This window comes from Prionailurus viverrinus, chromosome E3 (genome assembly GCF_022837055.1).
Source record: "Prionailurus viverrinus isolate Anna chromosome E3, UM_Priviv_1.0, whole genome shotgun sequence".
NCBI lineage: Eukaryota > Metazoa > Chordata > Mammalia > Carnivora > Felidae > Prionailurus > Prionailurus viverrinus.
The window spans coordinates 10,286,506-10,314,046 of NC_062576.1; the positions used below are offsets into that span (position 1 = coordinate 10,286,506).

Genomic DNA, 27,541 nt, shown 5'->3' on the forward strand with positions numbered 1-27,541 from the left:
AATGGTATTGTACAGGAGTCTCAATTTCTCTAAGCATAATCACTGACTTCAGGCAGCACTTTGTTCTAAACAAGCTTACAATTCCTAACCTCAATCTTATAGCCAGGTTCTATTAAGTTAGTATCTTAAGACCTCATTAGAAAATTTGAGAATAGGTGATTTATTCATACACTCCTGGAATTCTAGTCTCTGGCTCCTACAGAAAGTGAGTTAAGCATCCACAGAAAGTGTGGATCAGCTTTTTTGTTCTTATTAGCCCAAAAGACCTTTTACCCATAAATAATACTTAGTCTTTCTTCTTCTTACGTCTTTCTTTCATGTCATTCACATACTTAAACTAAACTAAAATACATAAAAGACAGCTGTTAAGATTTAACAAGAGGAAAATATTTAAGGACTCAAATGATCCAAGGGTCTAAAAACTCATTCAGAGATGATTTTATATAGGATTTTCATACAGTAATGACAGTAATCTTATGTTATAGCCACTGAAAGCCTTACCAGAATTCCAAAACTCTATAGCAATGAAATGACAAATAATTAAAACTTCCCCTCAATAAATAAAAAACTTTAGTACTGATCTAGAAAAAGCCAATTGGGGCGCCTGAGTGGCTCAGTCAGTTGGGCGTCCGACTTCAGCTCAGGTATGATCTCGCGGTCCGGGAGTTTGAGCCCCACGTCAGGCTCTGTGCTGACAGCTCAGAGCCTGGAGCCTGTTTCAGACTCTGTGTATCCCTCTCTCTCTGACCCTCCCCCATTCATGCTCTGTCTCTCCCTGTCTCAAAAATAAATAAACGTTAAAAAAAAAAATTTAGAAAAAGCCAATTAATTAATTTCTGATTTTCCTTTTTATGCAAATAATAAAAATTTAAAGAGCATAGGAAGAAAATGCTTGATCATGCTGGTCTGGAATAAGAAAACATGCTAAATATTAAACTATGGTTGGAGAAATAAAATTATTTCTCAATATAATTTTGTCAGCAAAATCAGTCTAAAATAATTGAAGTAATTTAATTGTATGCCTCAAAATGTGCTTCATTTTTCAAAATTGAAAGGAAGGGGAAAAATCTGTTTTAAATGGATCAGTAGCCCTCTGCCAGTCCTATCCTGGCCCAAAGACAAAGGTGAAATATCAGTATGCAAAGCAGTAAAGTTGCCAACGAAAGACATATATACTCTCAAAACTTACATTAAAAAAAAATCTTATTGGAGGGGCACCTGGGTGGCTCAGTAGGTTTGAGCATCCAACTTCGGCTCAGGCCATGATCTCATAACTTGTGAGTTTGAGCCTCACATCGGGCTCTCTGCTGTCAGCACAGAGCCTTTTTCAGATCCTCTACCCCCTCTCTCTCTGCCCTGCTTGCATGCACATGCACATTCTCTCTCAAAAATAAACACTGGGGCGCCTGGGTGGCACAGTCGGTTAAGCGTCCGACTTCAGCCAGGTCACGATCTCGCGGTCCGTGAGTTCGAGCCCCGCGTTGGGCTCTGGGCTGATGGCTCAGAGCCTGGAGCCTGTTTCTGATTCTGTATCTCTCTCTCTCTCTCTGCCCCTCCCCCGTTCATGCTCTGTCTCTCTCTGTCCCAAAAATAAATAAACGTTGAAAAAAAAAAAATTTTTTTTTAAATAAACAAACATTAAAAAAAAAATCTTATTGGAGAAACCCTGAGATAGAAAAGACAATCAGAAATCTGAGGCCAAGGTCTTGGCTTTTGTCATTTTAGTTTCTGTTGGTTTTAATTAGACTAGCCTCAGTTCCTGCAACTGGAAAATAAGATTATGTGTATGTGTATGTAGGTATGTATGTGTGTATATGTATATAAAATATACATACACCCGACACAACATTATAAGAATTGTTTGGAAGATCAAACGAGTTGATTAAAGAAAACAAAAAACAAACAAACAAAAAAAACATTTTCAAGAGGGAAATGCTAGGTTTTCTACTAATCTGTCATACAAACTAATACCCATTCCAAGTCTTTTTCAAGGCTGCTGATGTGTTTATCTTATCTGATATACAAAAATCAGTTTTCATTCTTAGGAATTAATTTGTAAAAAATTTTTTCCTATTTATATCATACCTCATTCCAAGAAGAATCTGAGGCAAAAAACCGTGTGTGTGTCTGTCTGTGTTTTAATCAACCATAGTAAAAAATAAATCAATCTAGGAGAGATTTTCAATATCAACCCCACATCATCATCTACATAAAATAGATGGATGTCAAAATTTCTGAATCCATTATCTGATGTTAAGAGCTCAAAATCTAATCTAACTGGAGCCACTGAAGAAAACGAACTCGTTTAAGTGTTCTACCTTGCTCTTCAAAAATTAATAGGGACCTTACCTTGTATGGATCAAGTAAAAAGTCACTGAACTTGCTAGGCAGGGAATATTTCTTCACCAATTCGTCTTCTACCACCCATGGTGCATTTTCACCAGTACCAGCCCGTAATGCGTTATGCCGTATAAAGTATCGAAGTATCTCCTTATTTGGTGGGCGTTCTGTACGAATCAAGCTGTCTGCTGGCACATTACTGATGATCTAGGTTAACAAATATAAATAACTTACCACTGGGGTTAAAAGCAATTAACCACTGAGAACAAAGACTTATGTTCTTTCCAGAAAAATAGTAACTCCCTCTATAAAACAGGGCTATAAACTAGATGAAAGAAAAATAATTTTCAGAAACAGAATGTTAAATTAAACACATCCCTAGGCAATTTATCTGTATGTATCAAAGACCTAAAACTGTGCATACCCACTGAACCAGCAATTCCTCTTGTTAAGAATTTAGAAATAAACGGACTGTCAACTGCTAATAAAAGGAAGGGGGGGGAGGGAAAACTACATAAAGGTACATCAGTAAGGGATTCATTTTTTAAATTAAAATACATCCATACAATGAATGAATGCAACCATTATATGCATATAATATATACATGCATATAATTATGTATAATATATTACATATAATATATACAACCATAGGGGGAAAATGTTTCTCAATCAGGACGAATTTATCAGAATCGTCTAAGGTGCAGATTCTTGGCCCCCAAACTTACTGAATGAGAAGAATCTCCGGCAGTAGACGCTGGGAATCTAGATTTTTTAATAAAACCCCCTGATGACTATCATACACACTACAATCTGAAAATACTATTTTGGAAAAAAATTTAATGACATCACAGACGTTTACCATATAGTAAATGAAAAAAGCAATCCTCTCTTTTTTTCCCTCTAAAATTTTATTTTTAGGTAATCTCTATACCCAACATGGGACTCAAACTCATAACCCCAAGATCAAGTATCATACTTTACCAACTGAGCCAGCCAGTGCCCCGACTCCTATTTTCAAAAGTCACTTAAAAGCTGGGGCACCTGGGTGGCTCAGGTCCTGATCCCAGGGTTGTGGATGGAGCCCCGTGTTGGGCTCTGTGCTGAGCATGGAGGCTGTTCAAGATTCTCTTTCTCTCTCCCTCTGCCCCTTGCCCCTACTCAATGTTCTAAAAAAAACAAACAAGCTAACCACCATTAACCACATCTATATTCACCAAATATCATCTCTAAGCACAGGATTAGAAGTATCTTTTACCCTTATTTGTATATTCTATCTTCCTCTATTTACTACACGTAAACAAAGCAATTTACATTCTTCACACTCATCAGTAAGAATACAAACAATAATCAGGGAAGTGGATGAGACTCCCTAGTGATAATATTTTAACTAGCAACCCTGCTGAAGGTGAAGAAACTTAGTGAAAAACTGTATTTAACATCCAATTTTCAAATATAAAGAAATCCTAACAATTTAGCAATGCCTTCACATCAACTATAAAACAAATGGAGTCAAAGTGTTGGGGGCGATCAGATGACTCAGTCAGAAGAACATTCGACTCTTATCTCAGGGTTGTAAGTTCAAGCCCCACGTTGGGTATAGAAATTACTTAAAATTAAAATCTTCAAAAAAAAAAAAAAAAGAGTCAAAATAGAATAAGACTTGTCAACTTTTTGAGGTGGGAAAAAAAATCCAACACTCTGAAGAGCCAAAAGAACTGGGTTATACTCCTTCCCACGCTCCTTTACTAAATTAGGAACTTTGACAGAATTCTTCAACTTCTCAGGCCCTAGCTGTTTCTTCTATAAACAGTTGAACAGGAAGACAAATGTGCAGTTATCTTCCATATCCAGCAGCCCATCTTGCCTCTTTCTAAATACAAGATTTTACACATACAGGTATACAAGTACCTGAAACTAATATGCCATATTTCATGGATTCTAAGACACTATCAATGAAAAAACACAGTGTTTTATATGCCACTAAGAAAACAATTCTTGCCGATTCATTTAAGCAATGTCCTGACTCTGGACATATTAAAAACATTCAAACCTTAGAATCAATAAAACTTAGCACTAAGTTATTTTAAGGGTATTTATTGTTTTAGATTATTAGCTTCACAGATACCTTGTAAAAGTGCTGATGAGAACTGACTTGGTTTCTGAGTTTATTACAAATTGCTTTATTTTTAACTGGGAAGAGCTATTTCCTGGAGAAAGTCCGTAACTGCTGCGAACTGATTCTTATTTTTCAAACTGAGTTTGAAACTCAAATGCAAATTATTCTTAGACCCTAATAATTCTTATTAAAAGAAAACAGTATGCTATCTCCTAGGGGAAAAAAATACAATTTAACTTAAGGTCATAATTACAAAGACTACAAAAGCCTAGAATTTACCGTAGAAACACATTCATTCACATTTTTCTGTAGCACATTTTCTCCGAGAAAACTGGCCCTATGATATTTTCTAAAATAGCATTTTCGACATTTAAGAGGTTTAATATAAAGTGCCAACTAACCTTATCTTCATTTTGTAATTTCACATCATATTTGTGAGGCAAAAATTTTGGCGGAGCCCATTTCCTTTCTCCTTTTTTTAATGAAGTAGGGAGTTTTCGTGGAGATCTACGTGCTCTGTCATCTAGTCAAATCAATAGAAAATTAGTGAAAAAAATACGTCTTTAATTTTATCCATTCATTTATTAATAATCTTATTGAACACCTACTCTGCACCAGGCACTGAGTGATGAGACACAAAGATGAATCATAAAGTCCTTACCTCAAGCAGATCAAGTCTGTGAGAGTCTACAAAACTTACAATATAATGTGGCAAAATACTGTAACAGAGATTGGGACAAAAAAAAATACTATGAGAGCAGAGAGGAGCAACTCTAACTTGGTCTGGAAGACAGGCAAAGGAGAGACCTAGAACGACTAGAACTTGTTCAGAGACTATAAGCCGTAAAATGAGTGAATATGATCTAGGCTACAGTAAAAACATCAGACTAAAGACACAGAGGAGCCAAATTATAAATAACACTGTACACCTTTTTAAAAAAATTTTTAAATGTTTATTTTTGAAAGAGGGAAAGTATAAGCGGGGGAAGGACAGAGATAGGGAGACAGGATCTGAAGCAGGTTCTGCGCTGACAGCAAAGAGCCCAATGTGGGGCCCAAACTCATAAACTGTGAGATCATGACCTGAACCGAAGTTGAACACTTAACCGAGTCACCCAGGTACCCCCATTAATTTTTTTTTTTTTAAGTAGGCTCCATGTCCAATGTCCAGCGTAGGGCTTGAACTCGAGACCCTAAGATCAAGAGTCACATGCTCTACCAACTGAGCCAGCAGCCAGGAGCCCTAACACTGTATACCCTTTAGAGACTGGAATTTGTCTCATGGGCACTAGGGAAACAAAGGATTTCTTGTCTAACTAACTAGATATACATTTTGAAAGATTACTAGTCTGAAAAAAACTGAGAAAGAAAATAACACTTTTGAAAGTTAGAAAATGAGTAAAATGGCAAGGTGAGACTGAAGAATGGGAAATCACAAGATGTAATACTAAACACCTGAATTAATGTAACTGGAATGGAGACTAAAAGAGTCAAGAGGTATTTAGAATACAAGACTTGGTAACCACCTAGATGTGGAAATGCTAACGGCTTCCAAGTTTTCTGCCTTGGGGACCAAGGAGACGACAATGTCATTAACTGAGTAAAAGAATGCTAAAAGACGAGCAGGATTCTTGTTGACATGCCTTGGGAAGACAACACAAGCAAGACGATTAATTCAGCTTTACAGGTGTTAAATTTGAACTGCTTGGACATGCATGTGAAGACTAGATCTAAAGTTTAGGAGTTAAACTGATGTGGTCCTGGAAATCGTCAGCCTTTATACAGATTAAGAATTTAAACTGTGGACGGAATGAAATGTAACAGTACACTTCTGCAGAAAAATAAAAAGGTAGCAAGGGTGCCTGGGTGGCTCAGTAGGTCAAATGACCAACTCTTATTTTCGGCTCAGGTCACTATCTCATGGTTCATGAGTTTGAGCCCCATATTGGGCTCCTCACTGATAGCACAGAACCTGCTTGGGATTCTCTCTCCCATTCTCTCTCTCGGTCCATTTCCCAATCACATGCGTACACTCTCTCTCTCAAAATAAATAAATAAACTTAAAAAAAAAAAAAAGGCAGCAGGCAGCTCTTCCTGCCCACAGGCTTTATCCCCGTACTTTAATAAAATCACCTTTTTGCACCAAAAAAAAGGGGGGGAGCAGAAAATTCCTATGAAAAATAATTTAATGAGAAAAGGAGGTTAAAAAAAAAACAAAACAGGAAAGTAGGGGTGCTTGGCTGGTTCAGTTGGAAAAGTATATGACTCTTGATCTCAGGGTCATGAGTTCAAGTCCCATAATGGGTGCAAAAATTACTAAAAATAAAAATAAAACAGAAAAGTAGTTGGGAAACCTAAGAGACTATGGTACTAAATAAGCTGAAAGATATGAGAGTGACCAACAGTGTTAAATGGAACAGAAAAGTTGGGGCGCCTGGGTGGCGCAGTCGGTTAAGCGTCCGACTTCAGCCAGGTCACGATCTCGCGGTCCGTGAGTTCGAGCCCCGCGTCAGGCTCTGGGCTGATGGCTCAGAGCCTGGAGCCTGTTTCTGATTCTGTGTCTCCCTCTCTCTCTGCCCCTTCCCCGTTCATGCTCTGTCTCTCTCTGTCCCAAAAATAAATAAACGTTGAAAAAAAAAAAAAAAAAAAAAATTTTAAAAAAAAAAAGAAAAGTAAAAAAAAAAAAAAAAAAAAAAAAAAAAAAGAAATCAGTGAATTCTACAATTAGGGGGTCACCTATAACCTTATTAGGAACAGTTTTAGGAATAAAGAGGCAGAAGTCACACTTATACATAACAGCGTAAGGAATAAACTCATGGTCAGAAAGCAGAGACAACATTCTCAACAATCTTACCTTGAATGAATTAAGACAGAAATAGAACAACAGGATCAAGGGAGGATAGTTTTTGTTTTTAGAAAATGGGACTTTATTTATAAGTTAAGAATGATTAGAAAAAGGGTTTAAAACATTCTATAGTAGAGTAATAAGTTTACCTATTCCTTGAAAAACTAGGAGGGAATGGAATTCAAAGAACAAGTATCTTCACCAATTGGAAAGACCACTCCCTTCTAAGATGGAGGAAGAATACAGAAATTGCTACCAGAGAGGTTAGGAACACAAAGCTGAAAAGTTCCTGCCCTAATACATTATTTCTGCCCCCCACAAAGTAAAAGGCAAGGTCACATGATGAGAACATATTTTTCATACTAGAATTTGCCTATCATATTTCTATGAAAATTCTAATCAATTTTTCCCTGAAGACATTCAGAGTACACGGTAACATTCTTTAGCTCACCTACGACGCGTAACAATATACTAGAAATGACATTATATCCCAATAATTAAAACCTGAACTAAGGCACAGGCTCTAAAAAATAGCCAAAGCCTAAAACCAGCAGTTCCTGGTACATGATGCTTAAGGTATAAAACTAACAACTGTAACACATCATTGGTATGCCAATGATTTGATTCTATAAGAAAAGAAGTGTTAGAAGACCTAACAGCCAACACTTAACCAAAACACTTATCCTCCTCAAATCTTAGGATCTGTGAAAAACACACATATTATAAACCTCCAGTATCAAAAAGGAGAAAAACTGAAAAACACAGACATTAGCATTCATAGTACACAGTGGAAAACAAAACTAAAGTATCAACAACTGCGGGGGAGGGGGACAGCTACACAACAATCTCAGAAGCTGCCTTGGGAGTAGGTAAGGACATCCCTCTAAAACCATCTGCACGGGGCGCCTGGGTGGCGCAGTCGGTTAAGCGTCCGACTTCAGCCAGGTCGCGATCTCGCGGTCCGTGAGTTCGAGCCCCGCGTCGGGCTCTGGGCTGATGGCTCAGAGCCTGGAGCCTGTTTCCGATTCTGTGTCTCCCTCTCTCTCTGCCCCTCCCCCGTTCATGCTCTGTCTCTCTCTGTCCCAAAAATAAAATAAAACGTTGAAAAAAAAAATTTAAAAAAAAAAATAAAATAAAATAAAATAAAAAATAAAACCATCTGCACATATCCAAAACATCTGGAGACACAAAACAGAAGGCAGACGGTGGAACATTCTAATGCAACATTCTAACTCGAACTTTATGACAGTTAAATAATGAAGTAAAATTACTGGATCCTCTAACAGTCACAGAGAGGGGATCAGTATACACAAACCCTCTTGAGTAATCCTATTTTTGGAAAAAGGGACCCAAATAAATTATTTGGTTTATTTACACAAATTAAAAAAAAAAAAAAAAAAAAAGAAGGACTCAGAGGCTAAAAAGTCTCCCCGGTGAACAACATCTCTGTTTCTCAACTTTCAACACATCATGGTTAAGGTCTCCAGGCCCCTAAAATTTACTTTTAGAGTTTCACAATTCTGGCAATTCCTATCTGAGAGGGACCTGAATTTATGCAGATAAAATGAAATCTCTTAAAAGCACCGCAATGGCTTACAAAATGAAAAAAGAAAAAAAAAAAAGAGCGGGACCCTTGGGTGGCTCAGTCGGTTAAGTGTCTGACTTCAGCTCAGGTCATGATCTCATGGTTCAAGAGTTTGAGCCCGTCAGGCTCTGCACTGACAGCTCAGAGCCTGGAACCTGCTTCGGATTCTGTACCTCCCTCTCTCTCTGCCCCTCCCTGCTTGTGCGGATGGGCTCTCTCTCCCTCTCAAAAATAAACCAATATACAAGAAAGAGAGAGACAGAGAGAGAGAGAGAGACAGAGAGAGAGAGGGAGGGAAAGAGAGAGAGAGGGATAGAGGGATAGAGGGATAGAGGGAGAGGGAGAGAGAGAGAGAGAGAGAGAGAGAGAAAGAAAGAAAGAAAGAAAGAAAGAAAGAAAGAAAGAAAAGAGAAGAAAGAAAGGAAGGAAGGATGGATTCAAATTAGCTCCTCCTATTCCAATCGCCCCCCTTCCACGCATCCTTATGAATGTCCAACTTGGGAGAAAAGGAAAGCAAACTCTTTCCCATCCTGAGTAGGCAGGTATGTGCACACAGATTTCTAAGCAGCCAGAGGTAAGATTTCCCCCTGGTCTTAACTGTGTGGGGAGATTTAAATCTCGATTCCCTTAGTGGATATTTTAATTGTTTTCTGAATCATAAATGAACAAAAACATATCTATTTATCTATAAAACTTAATTACAAATTTTATTGTTAGAACTCCAAAGATTTATGGAGGATAAAATAAACACAGTAGCATAACTCACTAAGGAAAGCTAGCATCATACATACTAATACTCTCTCTCCTTCCTTCATCCTCTTTTACAATTGGCTCCTTCTTCTGATGATCCTGAGCAATTTGGCTAGAATTCTCTTTGTCACTTGAGGGAGAATCACAGGCACCGTCTGATTTCTTCTCAGTGGCCTCTTCATCCACTTTCTCCAAAGGATGAATCTTCACAATCCTCACCTTGAGCATTTTTTCCTTCCCAACCTATAAAGGAGACAAGAGAGAATCAAAGATAATAAAGAACCAAGAACCTAAAGACGTTTAGAATATATTATCCAATATATATCCCACTTCACCTGACAAAAAAATTCACTGAAAAAGTAGCCAAGTTGTGATTTTTTTTCCAACTTTGTTTCTCAGACTTCTAAACAGCAATAGGATACCTTAAAAAATAAAATGATCACAATCTAGTTCATAATTCATGTACCGATGTACTAAGGCTAAAAGGCCATCACTACACTAACCTGACATATGTGTAAACACAGTTCAAGAACTTCCATTTTGTTAAAAAATCAACTACGTAGGGGTGCCTGGCTGGCTCAGTCAGAATAGCATGCAACTCTTGATCCTGAGGTTGTGAGTTCCAACTCCACGTTGGGTGTAGAAATTACTTAAAAATAATATCTTTGATAAATATATAACTATACATACGAATATCCAATTATTTTAGAATCATCTGTTGAAAAGACTATCTTTTCTTCATTTAATCACCTAACTATCAAAAATGAGCAGCGTGTGTATACATGGATGGACGTATAGGAGTCTATTTCTGGATGCTATTGTGTCCCAATGAATCTATTAGTCTATATTTACAACAATTTCATACCACCTTAATACTTGAAAATAAGGCTCAAAATCAGACAGTATTATACCTCTAACTTGGTTGTTCTTTGTCAAAGGTCTTTGCATTTTCACATGAATTTTACAATCAGCTTGACAGTTCCCATAAAAAAGCTTCTGGGATTTTTTAAAATAATTTTTTAATTTGAGTATAGTTGAAAAGCTGCTAGGATTTTATAGCATTTGTGGTGTATCTACACATCACTTTGGGAAGAACTGCCATTTTAACAATACTGAGTTTTCTGACCCATGAAGACAGTATCTCTCTCCATCATTTAAGATCTTGTTTAATTTCTCTCAGAAACATTTTATAATTTTTAGTGTCTAGGTCTTGTATGCCTCTTGTCAGATTTACTCCTAGAGCACAGCATATTTTTGATGTTATCATAAATGGTACTGATCTTTCTAAATTTCAATTTCCAATTGCATGTTGCTAACAGTGGTTTTCATATTATTTACCCTATATCCTGCTACCCTGCTAAACTCCCTTGTTAGTTCTAAGAGGTTTTATGGGAGATTCCAGATTTTCTACATGGACAATCATGCTGTCTACACATAAAGATAACTATACTTCTTCCTTTACAATTTAGATGCCCTTTATTTCCTTTTCTTGACATACAACTAGCTAGAACCTCAAATACAATGTTAAATGGAGTGGGAGAGCAAGCATTCAGTCTTTTACCATTAGGTATAATGCTAGCTGGTGACTAATCTGTAAATATCCTGTATCAGGTTGAAGAAATTTCTTTCTTTTTTTTTTAGGTTGAAGAAATTTCTATTTGCAGTTTGCTATAAGTTTTTATTAGGAACTAATGTCGGACTTTGTTGAATGCTTTCTTTGTGTAAACTGGAGATGACCATATAGTTTTTCTTGGTTGTTCTTAACTGAATTATAAATTTAAAAGAGCCCAAATGTCCATCAACAGATGAATGGATAAAGATGTGGTACATAAATATATACAATGGAGTACTACTCAGCAATCAAAAAGAATGAAATCTTGCCATTTATGACAATGTGGATGGAACCAGAGGGTATTATGCTAAGCAAAATTAGAGAAAGACAAGTATCGTATGACTTCACTCATATGAGGAATTTAAGATACGAAACAGATGAACATAAGGGGAAGGGAAGCAAAACTAACATAAAAAACAGGGAGGGGGACAAAACATAAAAGACTCTTAAATATAAAGAACAGAGGGTTACTAGAAGGATTGTGGGAGGAGGGTGGACTAAATGGGTAAGGGGCATTAAGGAATCTACTCCTGAAATCATTGTTGCACTACGTGCTAACAAACGTGGATGTCAATTTACAAATATATTTTAAAAAAGAATTATACAGGGGCGCCTGGGTGGCTCAGTCGGTTAAGCGGCCGACTTCGGCCCAGGTCATGATCTCGCGGTCCATGAGTTCGAGCCCCGCGTCGGGCTCTGTGCTGACAGCTCAGAGCCTGGAGCCTGTTTCAGATTCTATGTCTCCCTCTTTCTGACCCTCCCCCGTTCTTGCTTTGTCTCTCTCTGTCTCAAAAATAAATAAACGCTAAAAAATAAAAAAGAATTATACATAAATTTATAACAACTTTGCATTTGGAGGATTAACCCCACTGGGTAATGATGAATTATCCTTCTCCTAAGGAAGTGTTGCATTTCATTTGCTAAAATTTTGATTAGAAAATTTTCCATCTATGGGTACCTGGGTAGCTCAGTCAGTTGAGCTTCTAACTCTTGATTTTGCCTCAGAAAATTTTCCATCTATGGGTACCTGGGTAGCTCAGTCAGTTGAGCTTCTAACTCTTGATTTTGCCTCAGGTCATGATCCCAGGGTTGCGTGATCAAGCCCTGAGCTGGGTTCTGTGCTGAACGTGGAACCTGCTTGGGATTTTCTCTCTCCTTCTCTCTCTCTCTCTCTCTCTCCCCTCTGCCCCTCTCCCCTGATTGTGGTCTCTCTCTTGCTCTCTAAAAATAAAAACAATAAAAATAGGAGTGCCTGGGTGATTCAGTCAGTTAAGCATCCAACTTCAGCTCAGGTCATGATCTCACAGTTCATGGGTGGGAGCCCCACGTCAGCCTCTGTGCTGATAGCTCAGAACCTGGAGTCTGCTTCAGATTCTGTGTCTCCCTCTCTCTCTGCCCCATCTCCACTTGCACTCTCTCTCAAAAATAAACATTAAAAAAAATTTTTTTTAATAAAAATAAAATAAAGAAATTTTGCATCTATGTTCACACAGGAGTTTTGTGAACACAGAATTTTTTTTTGCCTTAGTCCATAGTTTTTTCTTATAATGTGTTTATATGGTCTTAGTATTGGGGTAATACTGACCTCATACAATAATGTGCAAAGAATTCCCTCCTCCCTCCGCTCTTCTATTTTCTGGAAACGTCCGGATAGAATTGGTGCTATTTCTTCCTTAAATGTTTGGTAGAACTCACCAATGAAGACATTTGGGCCTGGAGTTTTGCCAGATAATTTTAACTACAAACTCATTTTCTTTAATAGATATAGGACTGTTAAGGTTTTTATTTCTTGCTGAATCCATTTTGGTAGTATCTTTCAAGGAATTTGTCCATTTAAGTTGTCAAATTTATTGGCATAAAGATGCTCCTAACATTCTCTTATAATCCTGTCAATATATGTAGACTGTAGTGACATCATCTAATTCCTCACATTGGTTAATTTGTATCCTCTCTTTTTTTCCTGAGAGTTTGGCTAGAGGTTTATCAATTTTACTGATCTTTTCAAATTACCAGCTTTTGGTTGCATGACTTTCCTGTTTTCTATTTTACTGATTTTCACTTTGATCTAAACTTATTAAATCTTTTCTTCTTGTTTTCTTTGAATTTGAAAGCTCTTCTTTTTCTTAATTTCTTAAGGTAGAAGTCAATGATTTGAGAACTTTCTGTTTGTTTAAAGTTGCTTGTTGTTTAGTGCTATACATTTCTCCTAAGCCCTACCATAAGCAACATCTCACAAATTCTAATATATTGTGTTTTCATTGTTTTTTTTTAATGTTTATTTATTTTGAGAGAGAGAGAGAGACGCACATCCAAGCAGGGAGCGGGAGGGAGAGTGGGAGAGGGGAAGAGAGAGAGAGAGAATTTCCCAAGCATGCTTGATCTCAGGAACCGTGAGATCATCACCTGAGTCAAATGCTTAACCAACTGAGTCACCCAGATGCCTTCATTCACATTCAGTTCAAAACATTTTCTAATTTCCCTTTTGATTTTCCCTTAACTCTGAGTAAGTTAAAGGTATGTTATTTAGTTTCCCAATTATTTGTAATTTCCAATTATTTGAAGTTTCCAGATAACTATTATTGATTTCTAATGTAATTCCATTTTCATCACAGTATATTCTCTGTGGGACTTGAATCCTTTTCAATTTATTTTATGGCCCAGAGTATGATCCACCTTGGTAAACTATACATTTGAGAGGAATGTCTCTTCTGTAGTTATCAGGTAGAGTATTTTATAAATGGTAATTAAGTCACATTGGTTGATAATGCTAACTCAAGTCTTCCATATTCTTGCTGACTTTCTGTCTCCATTTTCTATCAGTTACTGAGGAGAGGTGTTGAAAACTCCAACCATAACTATGATATCTATTTCTTCTTATAGCTCTATCCATTTTTGTTTCATATATCTTGAAAATCTCATTAGTAAATGCATAAACATTAAAGGCTGCTGTGTCTTCTTAAAAAACTGACCCCTCTCATTATGAAATATTTAACTAAAATTCAAATTAAAAAAAAAAAAAATGTAGGGGCACCTGGGTGGCTCAGTCTGTTAAGTGTTCAACTTCAGCTCAGGTCATGATCTCGCAGTTAGTTCTTGAGTTCAAGCCCCGCATCGGGCTCTGTGCTGACAGCTCAGAGCCTGGAGCCTGCTTCAGATTCTGTGTCTCCCTCTCTCTCTGCCCACCCTTGCTCACACACTCTCTCTCTCCCAAAAATAAACACTAAAAAAAAAAAAAAAAATTTGAAAAAAATTTTACCTATGGTAATACTTTTTGCCCTGAAATCTACTTTGTCTTATATTTACATAGCCATTCCAGATTTCTTTCCTTTTGTGAGAGAGAGAAAGAACACACACACACACAAGCAGGGAAGGAGGGGCAGAGGGAGAGGTAGAAAGAATCTCAAACAGGCTCCAAGCCCAACACAGAGCTCCACACCGGGCTCAATCTCAATCTCACAATTGTGAGATAACGACCTGAGCCAAAATCAAGAGTTGCATGCTCAACCTACTGAGCCACCCAGGCACCTTGCCATTCCAGAATTCTTTTTTTTTTTTAAGTTTATGTATTTACTCTGAGAGAGAGTTGGGGGAAGGGGAAGAGAGAGAGGGAGAGAGGGACAATCCCAGGCAGGTTCCACACTCTCAGTGCAGAGCCCAATGCAGCGCTTGGACTCACAAACCATGAGATCATGACCTGAGCTGAAGTCAGCTTAAGTGACTGAGCCACCCAGGTGACCCCAGATTTCTTTTAATGTTAAGATGATACCTCTTTCTCCATCTTTTTACCATTATCCTATTTGCATCGTATAGGCACCATATAATTGCATCTTGCTTTTTTATCCAATCTGGCAATTTCTATCTTTTAACTTAAATGTTTAGATCATTTATATTAAATAATTACAAATACCACTAGGCATAGTTGCTTTCTATTCAGCATCATGAAAACTAAAAAAATTGTGCTCTTTAAAAGACACTGTTAAGAGAATCAAAACACAAGCCTCAACGGGCGACTGGGTGGCTCAGTAGGTTGAGTGTCTGACTTTTGGGTCAGGTCATGATCTCATGGTCCATGAGTTTGAGCCCCATGTCAGGCTCTGTGCTGACAGCTCAGAGCCTAGAGCCTGCTTCGAGTTCTGTGTCTTCCTCTGTCTCTGCCCCTCCCCTGCTTGCACTCTCTCTCTCTCAAAAAAATAAACATTAAAAAACAAAAAACATAAAACACAAGCCCTAGTGGGGAGCAAATAAAGAACTTGTATCCAGATCTAATAAAGAACTTGTATCCAGAATAAAAAAGTCTCAAAACTCAAAAACAAGAGAACAATCCAATTTAAAAATGGACAAAGATTTTTTTTAATTTTTTTTTAATTTTTATTTATTTTTGAGACAGAGAGAGACAGAGCATGAATGGGGGAGGGTCGGAGAGAGAGGGAGACACAGAATCTGAAACAGGCTCCAGGCTCTGAGCTTTCAGCACAGAGCCCGACGTGGGGCTTGAACTCACGGACCGTGAAATCATGACCTGAGCCGAAGTCGGACGCTTAACCGACTGAGCCACCCTGGCGCCCCAAAATGGACATTTGAACAGACACTTCATCGAAAGAAATATATATAAAAGGATAGCAACAAAATTATGAGAAGATCTTCGACATTATTAGTTATTAAAATGATATTCGGGGACACCTAAGTGGCTCAGTCAGTTAAGCATCCAACTCTTGATTTTACCTCAGGTCAGGATCTCAGTTTTGTGAATTCAAGCCCTGTATTGGGCTCCGTGCTGACAGTGCAAAGCCTGCTTGGAATTCTCTGCCTCCCTCTCTCTCTGCTCCTCCTCACTCCCGCTCTCTCTCTCTCAAAAGTAAAATAAACATTTAAAAACACCAACAAAAAAAGGTATCTAAGAAAAAAATCCTTGGTCAAAAGGTATGTGCACATTCAATTGTCTTCAATAATGTTGAAGTGTTTATCAAAATAGTTCCACATTCTTGTCAAAACTTGGCATTATTTTTACTTTTTCTTATTTACTAATCTGATATGGATAAAATGGTCCTGCTATGCTTTTTACTTGATTTCTTGGATCACTATGTTTTCATACGTTTTATGGGCATACAGATCTCCCCAATTTTAATTTATCTCTCCCCCTTTGTCAAACTTTGCCTCTTTCACCTTCCAGATGTGTACAGCATATTTTCCTCGTGCCACTCCAAATCTGTCTCCATTCTGGTCTACCTTGCTCTGGGCTTATACAGGCTGATCTTTGTGGCCTACATCAAAGGGCTCCCTTGTCCTCTAGATTTTGGTGAGTTCAACCCACGGGAAACAAGAGCAGAAAATCAGATAGTGGAAGAAAAGTGATGTCGGGGTATTTACTCCCATCTCCCTGTGAAATGGGTCACACCTTACTACCGAAATACTCTTCTCTTCCACAACTACATTACTCTCTTCTTGTTCCAGTACCCACTCCCTCCTGTTTCTTACAATTTTCTTACAATGCTTATATAAGCATTTTCTCACTCTGAATACAGTCGTAAGTTCACAACCAAGAGGCACCAAAGCTAAGGACAAAACCAATACACTGAGAAGCCCAAAGCAGAAAGGCAGAAAGATACAAAGCATAGTTCCTTGACAATATTTCCCAACCTCTACGCCACATCTGGTGTCACCCACCTCTAAGACTTACATGAGATAAACAAATGTTTTCACTGCCTAAACCAATGCTATACTACTCAATGCTATCCACAGAGTATCATCATCATACCCTAGAGCTTGTTAGAAATGCATACTTTTAGGGCCTATCCTAGACCTTCTGAACCAAACTATCAGGGGATGGCACCCAAGAATGTATATTCAGAAGTCCTTTAAGTGATTCTATTTAGGCTAAAGCTTGAGAAGTACTGGGCACTGCTAGTTAGCTACTTCATTACATACAGACGAAATCACTCTTAACTGAAACATCAATATCAACAAGTTTTGTTTTGTTTTTAATTTTCTTTTTTGAGTGATCTCTACACCCAATGTGGGGCCTGAACTCACAACCCCGAGATCAAGAGTCACATGCTCCACCGACTGAGCCAGCCAAGCGCCTCTGAACACACTATTTAAATATCTGAGTGAATGAGTGAGGAAGGGAGAGAGGGAAGGAAGAAAAGAAAACAAAAGAAAAGAAAACAAAAGAAAAGAGAGAAGAAAGAAAGAAAGGAAGGAAGGAAGGAAGGAAGGAAGGAAGGAAGGAAGATATTTGAGCCTATTTACTACTTCAATATTTCTGTGCATATTCTGCAAGACATTATGGTAAAGCAACCAGCCTAGTGTCCACTATATATATTTAACAAATGTTAGTTCCCTTACTCCTGAATCTTACTTTAAGCTTTCAAAGGATTATACAGGGATTGCTTTAGTTTTAGGTTATTATCACTTTAGTAATAGTTATCCTTGTGCTATTTGGGCTACAAAATTAAAAAACAAATATAGCAGGGGTGCCTGGGTGGCTCAGTCAGTTAAGCATCCGACTTCGGCTCAGGTCATGATCTCACAGTTCATGAGTTAGAGCCCCTCATCAGGCTCTGTGCAGTCAGCAAAGAGCCTGGAGACTGCTTCAGATTGTCTCTCCCTCTCTCTCTGCCCCTCCCATGCTCCTGCTCGGTCTCTCTCTCTCAAATAAAAACAAAAAAAAATTTAAAAAACAAAAAAAACAACAACAAAAAACAAATTTAGCAGAGAAAGAAAAAAGTCAACTTGCTCACTATTGTAGTGAAATGACATTCTTTGCTTTTGGTACCACAGATTTGGATTAAACATCTGAAAGTCTTTGAAACAAAGTATGAAAAAATTACACAACCAAAAAAAGTCAAGAGAACAGTTATCAAAAAGGGCTAAAACAAGGAAAACAAGGATGCAGCAGTACACAGTGTAACAATTTTTGTAATATTAACATAATGTTAAATATTCCCAACAATGATTATGGTTCTAAAATTTGGCCCTTATAATATCTGACACTAAGCAAAGCAAACTTCAAATATAACACAATTTTGCACACAGAAATGTACTCTATAATCTATACTAGAAGCTCTAATCCTTACATATGGTTATGGAGTCAAATTGTACCAAAAAAGGGGGGAGCAGGTACTTACCTCAAAATCACACTCTTCTCCCACAGCATATTTGGTCATGATCTCCAACCAAGCAGTATCTACTAACTTCTCTAGAGAGGCTGTGTTATGGTGAACCATTTCCAGAACAAGTTTCTCGTACCAGGCAGGGAATTCTTCCTTCAAACTAAACAAACACATTATTAGTTACCAAGAAAATGCAGAAAAACCTATCTAGAGAATTAATTCAAGTTAATTCAAACATTTCTTGGGGCGCCTGGGTGGCTCAGTCGGTTGAGCATCTGACTTCAGCTCAGGTCACAATCTCGCGGTCCACGAGTTCGAGCCCCGCGTCGGGCTCTGGGCTGATGGCTCGGAGCCTGGAGCCTGCTTCCGATTCTGGGTCTCCCTCTCTCTCTGCCCCTCCCCCATTCATGCTGTCTCTCTCTGTCTCAAAAATAAATAAACGTTAAAAAAAAAAAAAACCATTTCTTTAGCAAAGCTAAGTGAGGCACTGGGGAACACAAAGATTAAAAACCATGTGGCACACAGGACAAAGAAGGAACTAGTAAAGAACTCTGTCAGATGGACCTATCCAGGTTAATTTTCTCATCTGGAAAATAAGAGTAACAGGCACATCATCAGTAAGGCTGAACATTTTCCCATTTGTTTTTATAGTAGACTTCCCTTTTCAGGTATGAATTATTTATTCATACCCTTTGCCCATTTTTTGTTAGAAGACTGTAACTTGAGTCTATTTGTGTTACACCTTCATCAAGAAAATGCTTCCCTATGCATTCATTCAGTTAGTACCCACAATGCCTCAGGAGGGGGTATAGAATTTTGATTTTATGAGTAAGGAAAATAAATCAGGAAGGACTGGAACCATGACTTGAACTCCAAAGCTCTTGCAAAAGTGAAACAATTAAGTGCTACTTTCTACTTATTAAACTCACGAACATGCCCAGTATAAGCAAGGAAAGAGTGCAATGTGCATTCATGCACAGCTGACAGCCTAGGTTTCTACTCTTTTGGAAAGCAGTTTGACAATTATCAAAAGTGTCAACTTGGGGCGCCTGGGTGGCTCAGTCGGTTAAGCGTCCAACTTCAGCTTCATGATCTCACACTCCATGGGTTCGAGCCCCGCGTCAGGACCTGTGCTAACAGCTCAGAGCCTGGAGCCTGCTTCAGATTCTGTGTCTCCCTCTCTCTCTGCCCCTCCCCTGCTCATGCTCTGTCTCTCTCACTCTCAAAAATGAATAAATGTAAAAAAAAATTTTTTTTTTAAAGTGTCAACATGTGCACAAAGATGGTCATTGCTGGATTCTTCATGATAGCAGAAAATGGGAAGCAATCTAAATGGAAACTCATTAAGATCTCCAGTTCTGGGGGCGCCTGGGTGGCTCAGTCGGTTGGGCGTCCGACTTCGGCTCAGGTCATGATCTCACGGTCCGTGAGTTCGAGCCCCGCGTCGGGCTCTGTGCTGACAGCTCCAAGCCTGGAGCCTGTTTCAGATTCTGTGTCCCCCTCTCTCTCTGACCCTCCCCGTTCATGCTCTGTCTCAAAAATAAACAAACATTAAAAAAAAAAAAAATTTAAGATCTCCAGTTCTGGCCAGATCAATTAATATTTGTGTTGCAAGGCAAAGAAGGACCAGGCATGAGAACATTCGTACACATCCAAGTATTAGGCTTACTATCATCATATTTCCACTCTGTTCATAACTAAAAATGTTCCTCCAACTGACTGCTAGATTTAAAATCTCTTACCATACTGCCTTAAAATTTACCTCAGTTATATCTGCTTTTCCCCAGTCCCAATCAATAAGCTTCTAGTCTCCCTGCCTTTGTTAAGGCTTTTACCTTTGTCCTCTCCCCACCATCCTCCCTCCCAGCTTAATCATCCTCCAAAGATGTCCTCAGACTTCCTTAACTCCATGAGGCCTTTCCTGGCCCCTATAAATGCTTATTAATAAGCCTCCCAGTCACCAAGCTTTTTAAAACTTCATTGTCCACAGCTACTTCTGGGGAGTGAGGATGGACGATGATGTTCAGATTCTTTTACTAACTCTGTAGTGTTTACATACTTAAACAAGTATGCATTACTTTTATAAACCAAAAAAAAAAAAAAAAAAGATTTCTTCTTGAATAAAAATTGCATAATCATACTTTTTCAGTAATCCCTCTCATCATTCTCTATATTCTGTTCACTATCAAATCACATAAAACATTCCCCCATCTGTGTTCTTTAGAACTTCACTCTGCTGTAATGGCTTCTAAGATCAAGTAAGTTTGAGATCCACAAGGTTAAACCAAGCTACAGTTCTTTACTGGAGGTCTTCTGAAAATCTTAAATACCCTAAGTATTATGACTTTTCAAGAAGTTTGTAGCAGTTTTCCAAAGTTATGGCCCAAAACCCTCTTTTCAGGAAGGATTACAGACTCCAACTCATTATTTCTATTCCCAATAAGGCCATCACTCTCTACCTGAATACCATCCTAGCAAGCCCACATCAACTTCCCACCTGCTTTTCCTTCTTGAACTCTTCCTACACAGTTCCCAGATTAATCTCAAAGCCTAAACATCAATCACCAAAACCATCCCATGTTTCTCTCCTGTTCAAAAATTACTGCTGGGGCGCCTGGGTGGCACAGTCGGTTAAGCGTCCGACTTCAGCCAGGTCACGATCTCGCGGTCCGGGAATTCGAGCCCTGCATCGGGCTCTGGGCTGATGGCTCAGAGCCTGGAGCCTGTTTCCGATTCTGTGTCTCCCTCTCTCTCTGCCCCTCCCCCGTTCATGCTCTGTCTCTCTCTGTCCCAAAAATAAATAAACGTTGAAAAAAAAAAGTTAAAAAAAAAAAAAATTACTGCTGTCCTCCTATTGTTCACAGAATTAAATACGAATAGCTCATCTTGTCTTCCATAATCTGGTACAAACTATTTTTCAAGTGTTACCTTCCTCATAGAGCCACATGAAGTTTTCCCTAACAATTCCAGGTTAGTCTCTACCCTCTAAATTCCCACTGCCTCTTTGTGTGGAGGAAAGCAATTTATTTATATTTTGAAACTGAATTCTCTTATTACTCCTAACAGTTTTTTATGGATTCTCTTTGGATTTTTCCCAAAGAGTAACAATAACTGATTTCCTCTTCAGTACTCTTCATACTCTTTGTTGTAGGTTAATGGTTACTATCTTTTATTTACATATAATTTTCACACACACAACTTTTTGTCTCAAAAAGATACCCAGAGAAGGCAACATTATCTCTATTTGCAAAAAGCAAACAGTAAGTGCTCATATAGTGCAGAGGATAGTGTCTCAGCACTGTAACCAATTCAAGAATAAGTAAAATATGAGACCTGCCCTCAAGAAGTCCACAAGCTAGGAAGGGGAAAAAAATACTTTCAAACAGAGACGGAGGCAAACCATAAGACACTCTTGAATACAGAGAACAAACTGCGGGTTGATGAGGGGCACAGGGGCAGGAAAAATGGTAATGGCACTGAGGAGGGCACTTGTGGGATGAGCACCGGATGTACGTGATGAATCATGGGAATCTACTCACAAGGCCAAGAGCACACTGTACACACTGTATGTTGGCTGACTTGACAATAAATTGTATTTAAAAAATAATAATAAATAAATAAAAAGATTTTCTTCTTAAAGTCCACAAGCTACTGTAGGGGTCAGCAAAACCCCAAGGGCCAAATTCAGCCGACCACCGGTTTTTGTAAATAAAATTTTCTTTTATTTACAGCCATTCACATTCATTTACATTTTACCTATAGCTGTTTTCACTGTACAATGTCACAGACAAATAGCTGACAGAGACCCTAAAATATTTACTAAGTGACACTTTACAGATAAAGTTGCACAACTCCTGGTCTAGTACACTAAACAAGACACTTATGTAATTAACACTAATCCAGGGATGCCTGAGTGACTCAGTCAGCAAAGCATCCAACTTTGGCTCAGGTCATAATCTCACGGTTCGCGGGTTCAAACCCCGCATCAGGCTCTGTGCGGACACCTCGGAGACTGGAGCCTGCTTTGGATTCTGTGTCTCCCTCTCTCTCTGCCCCTCCCCCTCTCGCACTCAGTCTCTCTCTCTCTCTCTCAAATAAATAAACATTAAAAGACAATTTTTTTTTTAGGGGGGGCCTGGGTGGCTCAGTTGGTTAAGCAGCTGCATGACTCGGCTCAGGTCACGATCTCACTCACAGCTCTTGGGTTCGAGCCTCGCATTGGGCTCTCTGCTGTCAGCACAGAGCCCACTTCAGATAGATCCTTGGTCTCCCTCTCTCTCTCAAAAATAAACAAACATTTAAAAACAATTTCTTTTATGGGGCGCCTGGGTGGCGCAGTCGGTTAAGCGTCCGACTTCAGCCAGGTCACGATCTCGCGGTCCGTGAGTTCGAGCCCCGCGTCGGGCTCTGGGCTGATGGCTCAGAGCCTGGAGCCTGTTTCCGATTCTGTGTCTCCCTCTCTCTCTGCCCCTCCCCCGTTCATGCTCTGTCTCTCTCTGTCCCAAAAATAAATAAACGTTGAAATAAATAAATAAATAAATAAATAAATAAAAACAATTTCTTTTAAAGTAATAACACTAACCCAAAATGGAACAATGTAAGTGACCAAGCAAAGAAGAAACAGGCACCAGATTAACAGACTCAACTAATTATTAGTCAGTGATGGAGCCACTACTAGAACTAGGTCTTAACTGAACCTAGTGTCATTACACCAGCAAAAAAGCAGAACAGTATTAGATTACTAAACTGTATGCTCTCTGCTTATCTGCTACCAACAGAAGTCAATGAAAAGTCCACAGAAAAAGTTTCTATTCCCAATTCCCGAAAGAGTTCTGTTTTATCATCACCCCTAGTTTCCATGTATCTTTTGCAAGCTCCTACTGCCCAAATTCTGAGTGTTTTCTCTGAGAGAATACCCACATGAGTAGGCACTTTCAACATACACAAGTGTTTTAAGTTTACGTATTTATTTTGAGAGAGAGAGAGGAGAGAGAACAGGGGCGGGGCAGAGAGAGAGGGAAATACAATCCAGAGTAGGCTCTGTACTGTCAGTGCAGAGCCCAATGCAGGGCTTGAACTCACGAGCCATGAAATCATGACCTGAACCAAAATCAGGAGTCGGATGCTTAACCGACTGACCCACTCAGGCACCCCAAACTGTGAATTTTTTTTTTGATAGCCACTGTAAAGACTGTCCTGAATTTCAAATGACCACAAAATAAAGAAAATTTTCTCATTTGCTGCCCCTGTATTACTTCCAAATTGTGTCAGCTTCCTTTGCTTAGAACATTTCCAGAATATTTACAAGGTAAAAGTATAGAGCAAGAACACTTAAAAGCCTGGTAAATACCCTAAATAAGTGTACATACAACGATATATTCCACGTACTTTGTTACCAGCAAAATGCCACTAGGCAAAGGCACTCAGATACCAATACATTATACTAATGTATTCTAATGTATGCCCATAAATTTAAATACAAATATTGCTTTACTGTTAATATTCCCTCTTTCCCAATAATTTGAAGATGGTGCTAGAAGGGCAATGCTTCTATTACTTACAGTTCAGCAACTTCCTGTTCCTCCTCCCAGGCCTCCTTGTGTGTTAGCTGACTGCTTCCGGTACTCTTACAGGTCCAAATGCGCTCACTGTACCTTTCCAGGCGGGCCTCATACTCTCTGTTAGCAGTCGCTCAGGAAAATAATAATCAAGCAACTGAGAAAACTCATCCACATCCACAAATTACTTACACAGAAAAAAGTCTATAATATGGCAACCTTTCTATATTGTACAGCGTAAGGTAAAATTGAAATCACAGTTTTCAAGTGGCAAATCCAAACAAAATTATTAAAGCCAAAGTATGATTCAAATGTTTTGTCATGTTTTTGTTTTACAAATAAAATATTACCATTTTAGTACAAATGTGATTTATTCAATTCACCTGTTTCAGATTCCCACAGCACTAAAAATTTGTAAGACAAAGTAAAGGTAAATTAAACACAAGTTGTAAGGAATAAGAATGCAAGGTACGTGGAATTGTTACCTAACTTAGATGGTCAGCAAGTTTAAGAATCTTCCATAGAAAGAGGAGAGGACTACCCCAGTCTCACAGGCAATTTGAATAGCCCTGTATACCAGCTAATGATCCACTTACTATAAGCTTCCAGCCTACTTTGGAAACACCTGTTGAGTTTAAAAAATAAATTCCATAAAGCCCTAAAAATAATTTCGATATCATATTTATCCAGCCTTTATGTTGCCTCCAATAATACTACACTCACAAGTCATTTACCAGACATTGTTCGGTCTTTGTAAGGCAGATGGAGGAAGAAAACATCCTACAAGTTAGTGCCATATAAATGGTAACTTTCCACATCGTCCCAACTGGAATTCACTATCAGCCAGACACATTCAAATTCAAATGACGAGTTAACTAATTTATTTTATGCACAGCAACAGATGCTACCCAAAAAAATAAACTGACACCACAACTAGAGAATTAGCTGCCAATCTCTGTACTTTCCAAGTGACACTTTTTATAGTAGTTGAAATAAAAGTATTTAAGCAGCTCCCTCTGTAATACTACCTCACAACTCAACAAGTAATTCATTTTAAATATACAGAGATTCTTTGAAATCAGTGCAAAGATAGATGCAGGGACAAATGCATAGATAACCCAAAATAGTAGTTTTAGCCAATAGTATGAGCACCTTCCCTTACTGTAGCATTCTCTGGATCTGCCAAAAACAAAAGAGTTTAAGTCTATTTTCCTCACCAGAGAGGTAATACTAATATTTAAATGATTAAACAAAATAGAGTACCAGTAAAAACCAGGAGTCAAGCTTCCATATAAAGCTATACAAATTCAATCTCACTGAAAATTTATAAAAATGTATAGAGAAAAAAGGAAATAGCATGACTTCCAAAGTGACATTATCATAACTAATCAATAAGATAAATTATTATGTTTCTGTCTGTTTGCACGGGGAGGGGGGAGGTGAATCATGACAGGAAGAATCAGGGGCGCCAGAGTGATTCAGTCAGTTAAGCGACTTGATTTCGGCTCAGTTGATTTCGGTTCTCACGGTTGATGAGTTTGAACCCCACATCGAGCTCTGCGTGGACTGCGGAGGCTGCTTGGGAGTCTGCCTCCCTCTCTCTCAAAATAAATAAAAATTAAATTAAAAAAAAAGAATCAGAAAGTGGATTTATTAAAGCATTTAAAGAGCTTGATAACATTCTAATACATTAGTTATACCGAAGAAAATCACTGTGTAATCAGAGAGAATGTGAGATAAAACAAATAGATCTTAAAGATTAAGTTTCTGTTATTAGCTGTTATTTTTAAAAGTAGGAGTCACGTGCCCAGTGATTCTCCTTTGATCTAGACCTATGCAGCCAACATACAACTCGGGTATCACCTAGATGCTCAAATCCAACTTTTTCTAAACTCTTCTTTTTACCCCCTTCCCTTCCCTCCCCTCCTAAACTTGCTCCTTAGCAATTATTCCCAATCTCTCTTAACGGCCCTTGTGTACAAGTCAGAAATGAGGGAAGCATACTCAGCTCTCCAATCCCTAATTGCAACCACTTAGGTTTTTCTCAGTTCAGTCCTTCCTCTTCCACAACAGAGCCATTATTTAAATTCAGCCTCTGATCCTCCCTTCCCACCTAGCCATAACAGTTTTAAACATTTTAATTGACCTCACCGGTAATCCTCCTCAGGCCCTTTGTGCTTCTCACCCAAACATCCTTTTACTCAATCTTATTTGTTTTTAAACCCAGTTCTACAGCTTACTTTAAAATCTCATTTGCCCTCAGGCCCCTGAAATGCAAATACGTTCGCACTGGGAAGTAATCCTCTGGCTCCCACATTACTGAAAACCACTCCACCAATCAAGATTTTGTTGAGCTTTACTTAGTGGTTTTTATTCTTTCTTTTTTTTTTTTTTTTAAGTTTATTTTTGAGAGAGAGACACAGACCACGAGCAGGAGAGGGGCAGAGATAGAAGGAGACACAGAAACCGAAGCAGGCTCCAGGCTCCGAGCTGTCAGCACAGAGCCCAATGCGAGGCTCAAACCCCCAACCAACCTTAAGATCACGACCTGAGACGAAGTCGGTCGCTTAACAGACTGAGCCACCCAGGTACTCCTATTAAGAAGAAAAAAAGGGGGAAAGTTTTTTTCTCAAATGATACATATTTAAATATTAAATTTTTTTGCTGATTATAGTTTTTCAAACAATACAAGACCCTTCTACCTGGATACACGGCTTTCCCACCATCCTTTGAAAATCACTATCAACATAACATTCTCTCTCATTCGCGGTGGCAGTATCAATGCCCATAACTTCAATTACTATCTACATGCTAATAATTTCTAGCACCCAAACTAAACTTCCTATCTTCACCCCCCATTCCCAGTCAAAACAAAAAGAAAAAAACACCAGATCCTCTTCCAGCGTTCTCTATTATCAGAGTATGACCAACTAACCAAGTGATAACCAAAACACAATCCTTGATTCCTCCCCAATCAATTACCAAATCCTGTCAAATCTACCAAATTTATTTCTGTAATCTATTGTACTTCTCAAGGGCTAGTACATTTGTTCAGATCACCATTACCTATTGCCTCGTTTATTTCGTAACTGCCTCACTAGTCTCAGGGCTAGATTCTCAACACTGCAGCCACAGTGAGCTTTCAACCTACAAGCCTGCTTCCATCCTGATTGAATTTTTTTTCAAAGTTTATTTACTTTAAGAGAGAGAGAGAGAGAGAGAGAGAGAGAGAGAGGGAGGGAGGGGGCAGAGAGAGGGAAAGAATTTCAAGCAGTGCAGAGCCTGATGCAGGACCTGATCCCATGAATCATCACGACCTGACACAAATCGAGTCAAAAGACAAAAGAGTCAAAAGATGCTCAACCAACTGAACCACCCAAGCGCCTCCTGCTCCAATTTTTGAACAGCCTCCAATATATTTAAGGCAGAATCCAAACTCCTCAGCCTATCTCCCAAGGACTTATATGGTCCAGCCCCTTTGTGTATCTCACCACTAAGCAACTCTATCTCAATTCCCATTTCTTCACTCTAGCTATATAAAACTTCTTTCCATTAAAATTTAAGAATCTTCAAGTTCACAAACTCTTCTCTTCTTGATCTATCTACCCTAATCATACTCT

At 38.6% G+C, this 27,541-nt stretch overlaps 1 protein-coding gene across 1 annotated transcript in view; it reads right to left on the reverse strand.

The window, feature by feature from the left end:
• The window catches only part of BAZ1B (bromodomain adjacent to zinc finger domain 1B), a 73,437-nt gene that overhangs the window by 41,024 nt on the left and 4,872 nt on the right, over positions 1-27,541 (reverse strand). The window contains exons 2-6 of the mRNA XM_047839123.1: positions 23,925-24,041; positions 18,379-18,523; positions 9,681-9,882; positions 4,861-4,982; positions 2,350-2,547 (exon numbers count right to left, since the gene is read on the reverse strand). Of these exons, the coding sequence (XP_047695079.1) occupies positions 2,350-2,547; positions 4,861-4,982; positions 9,681-9,882; positions 18,379-18,523; positions 23,925-24,041 (784 nt within the window). The remainder of the gene's footprint in view (positions 1-2,349; positions 2,548-4,860; positions 4,983-9,680; positions 9,883-18,378; positions 18,524-23,924; positions 24,042-27,541) is intronic.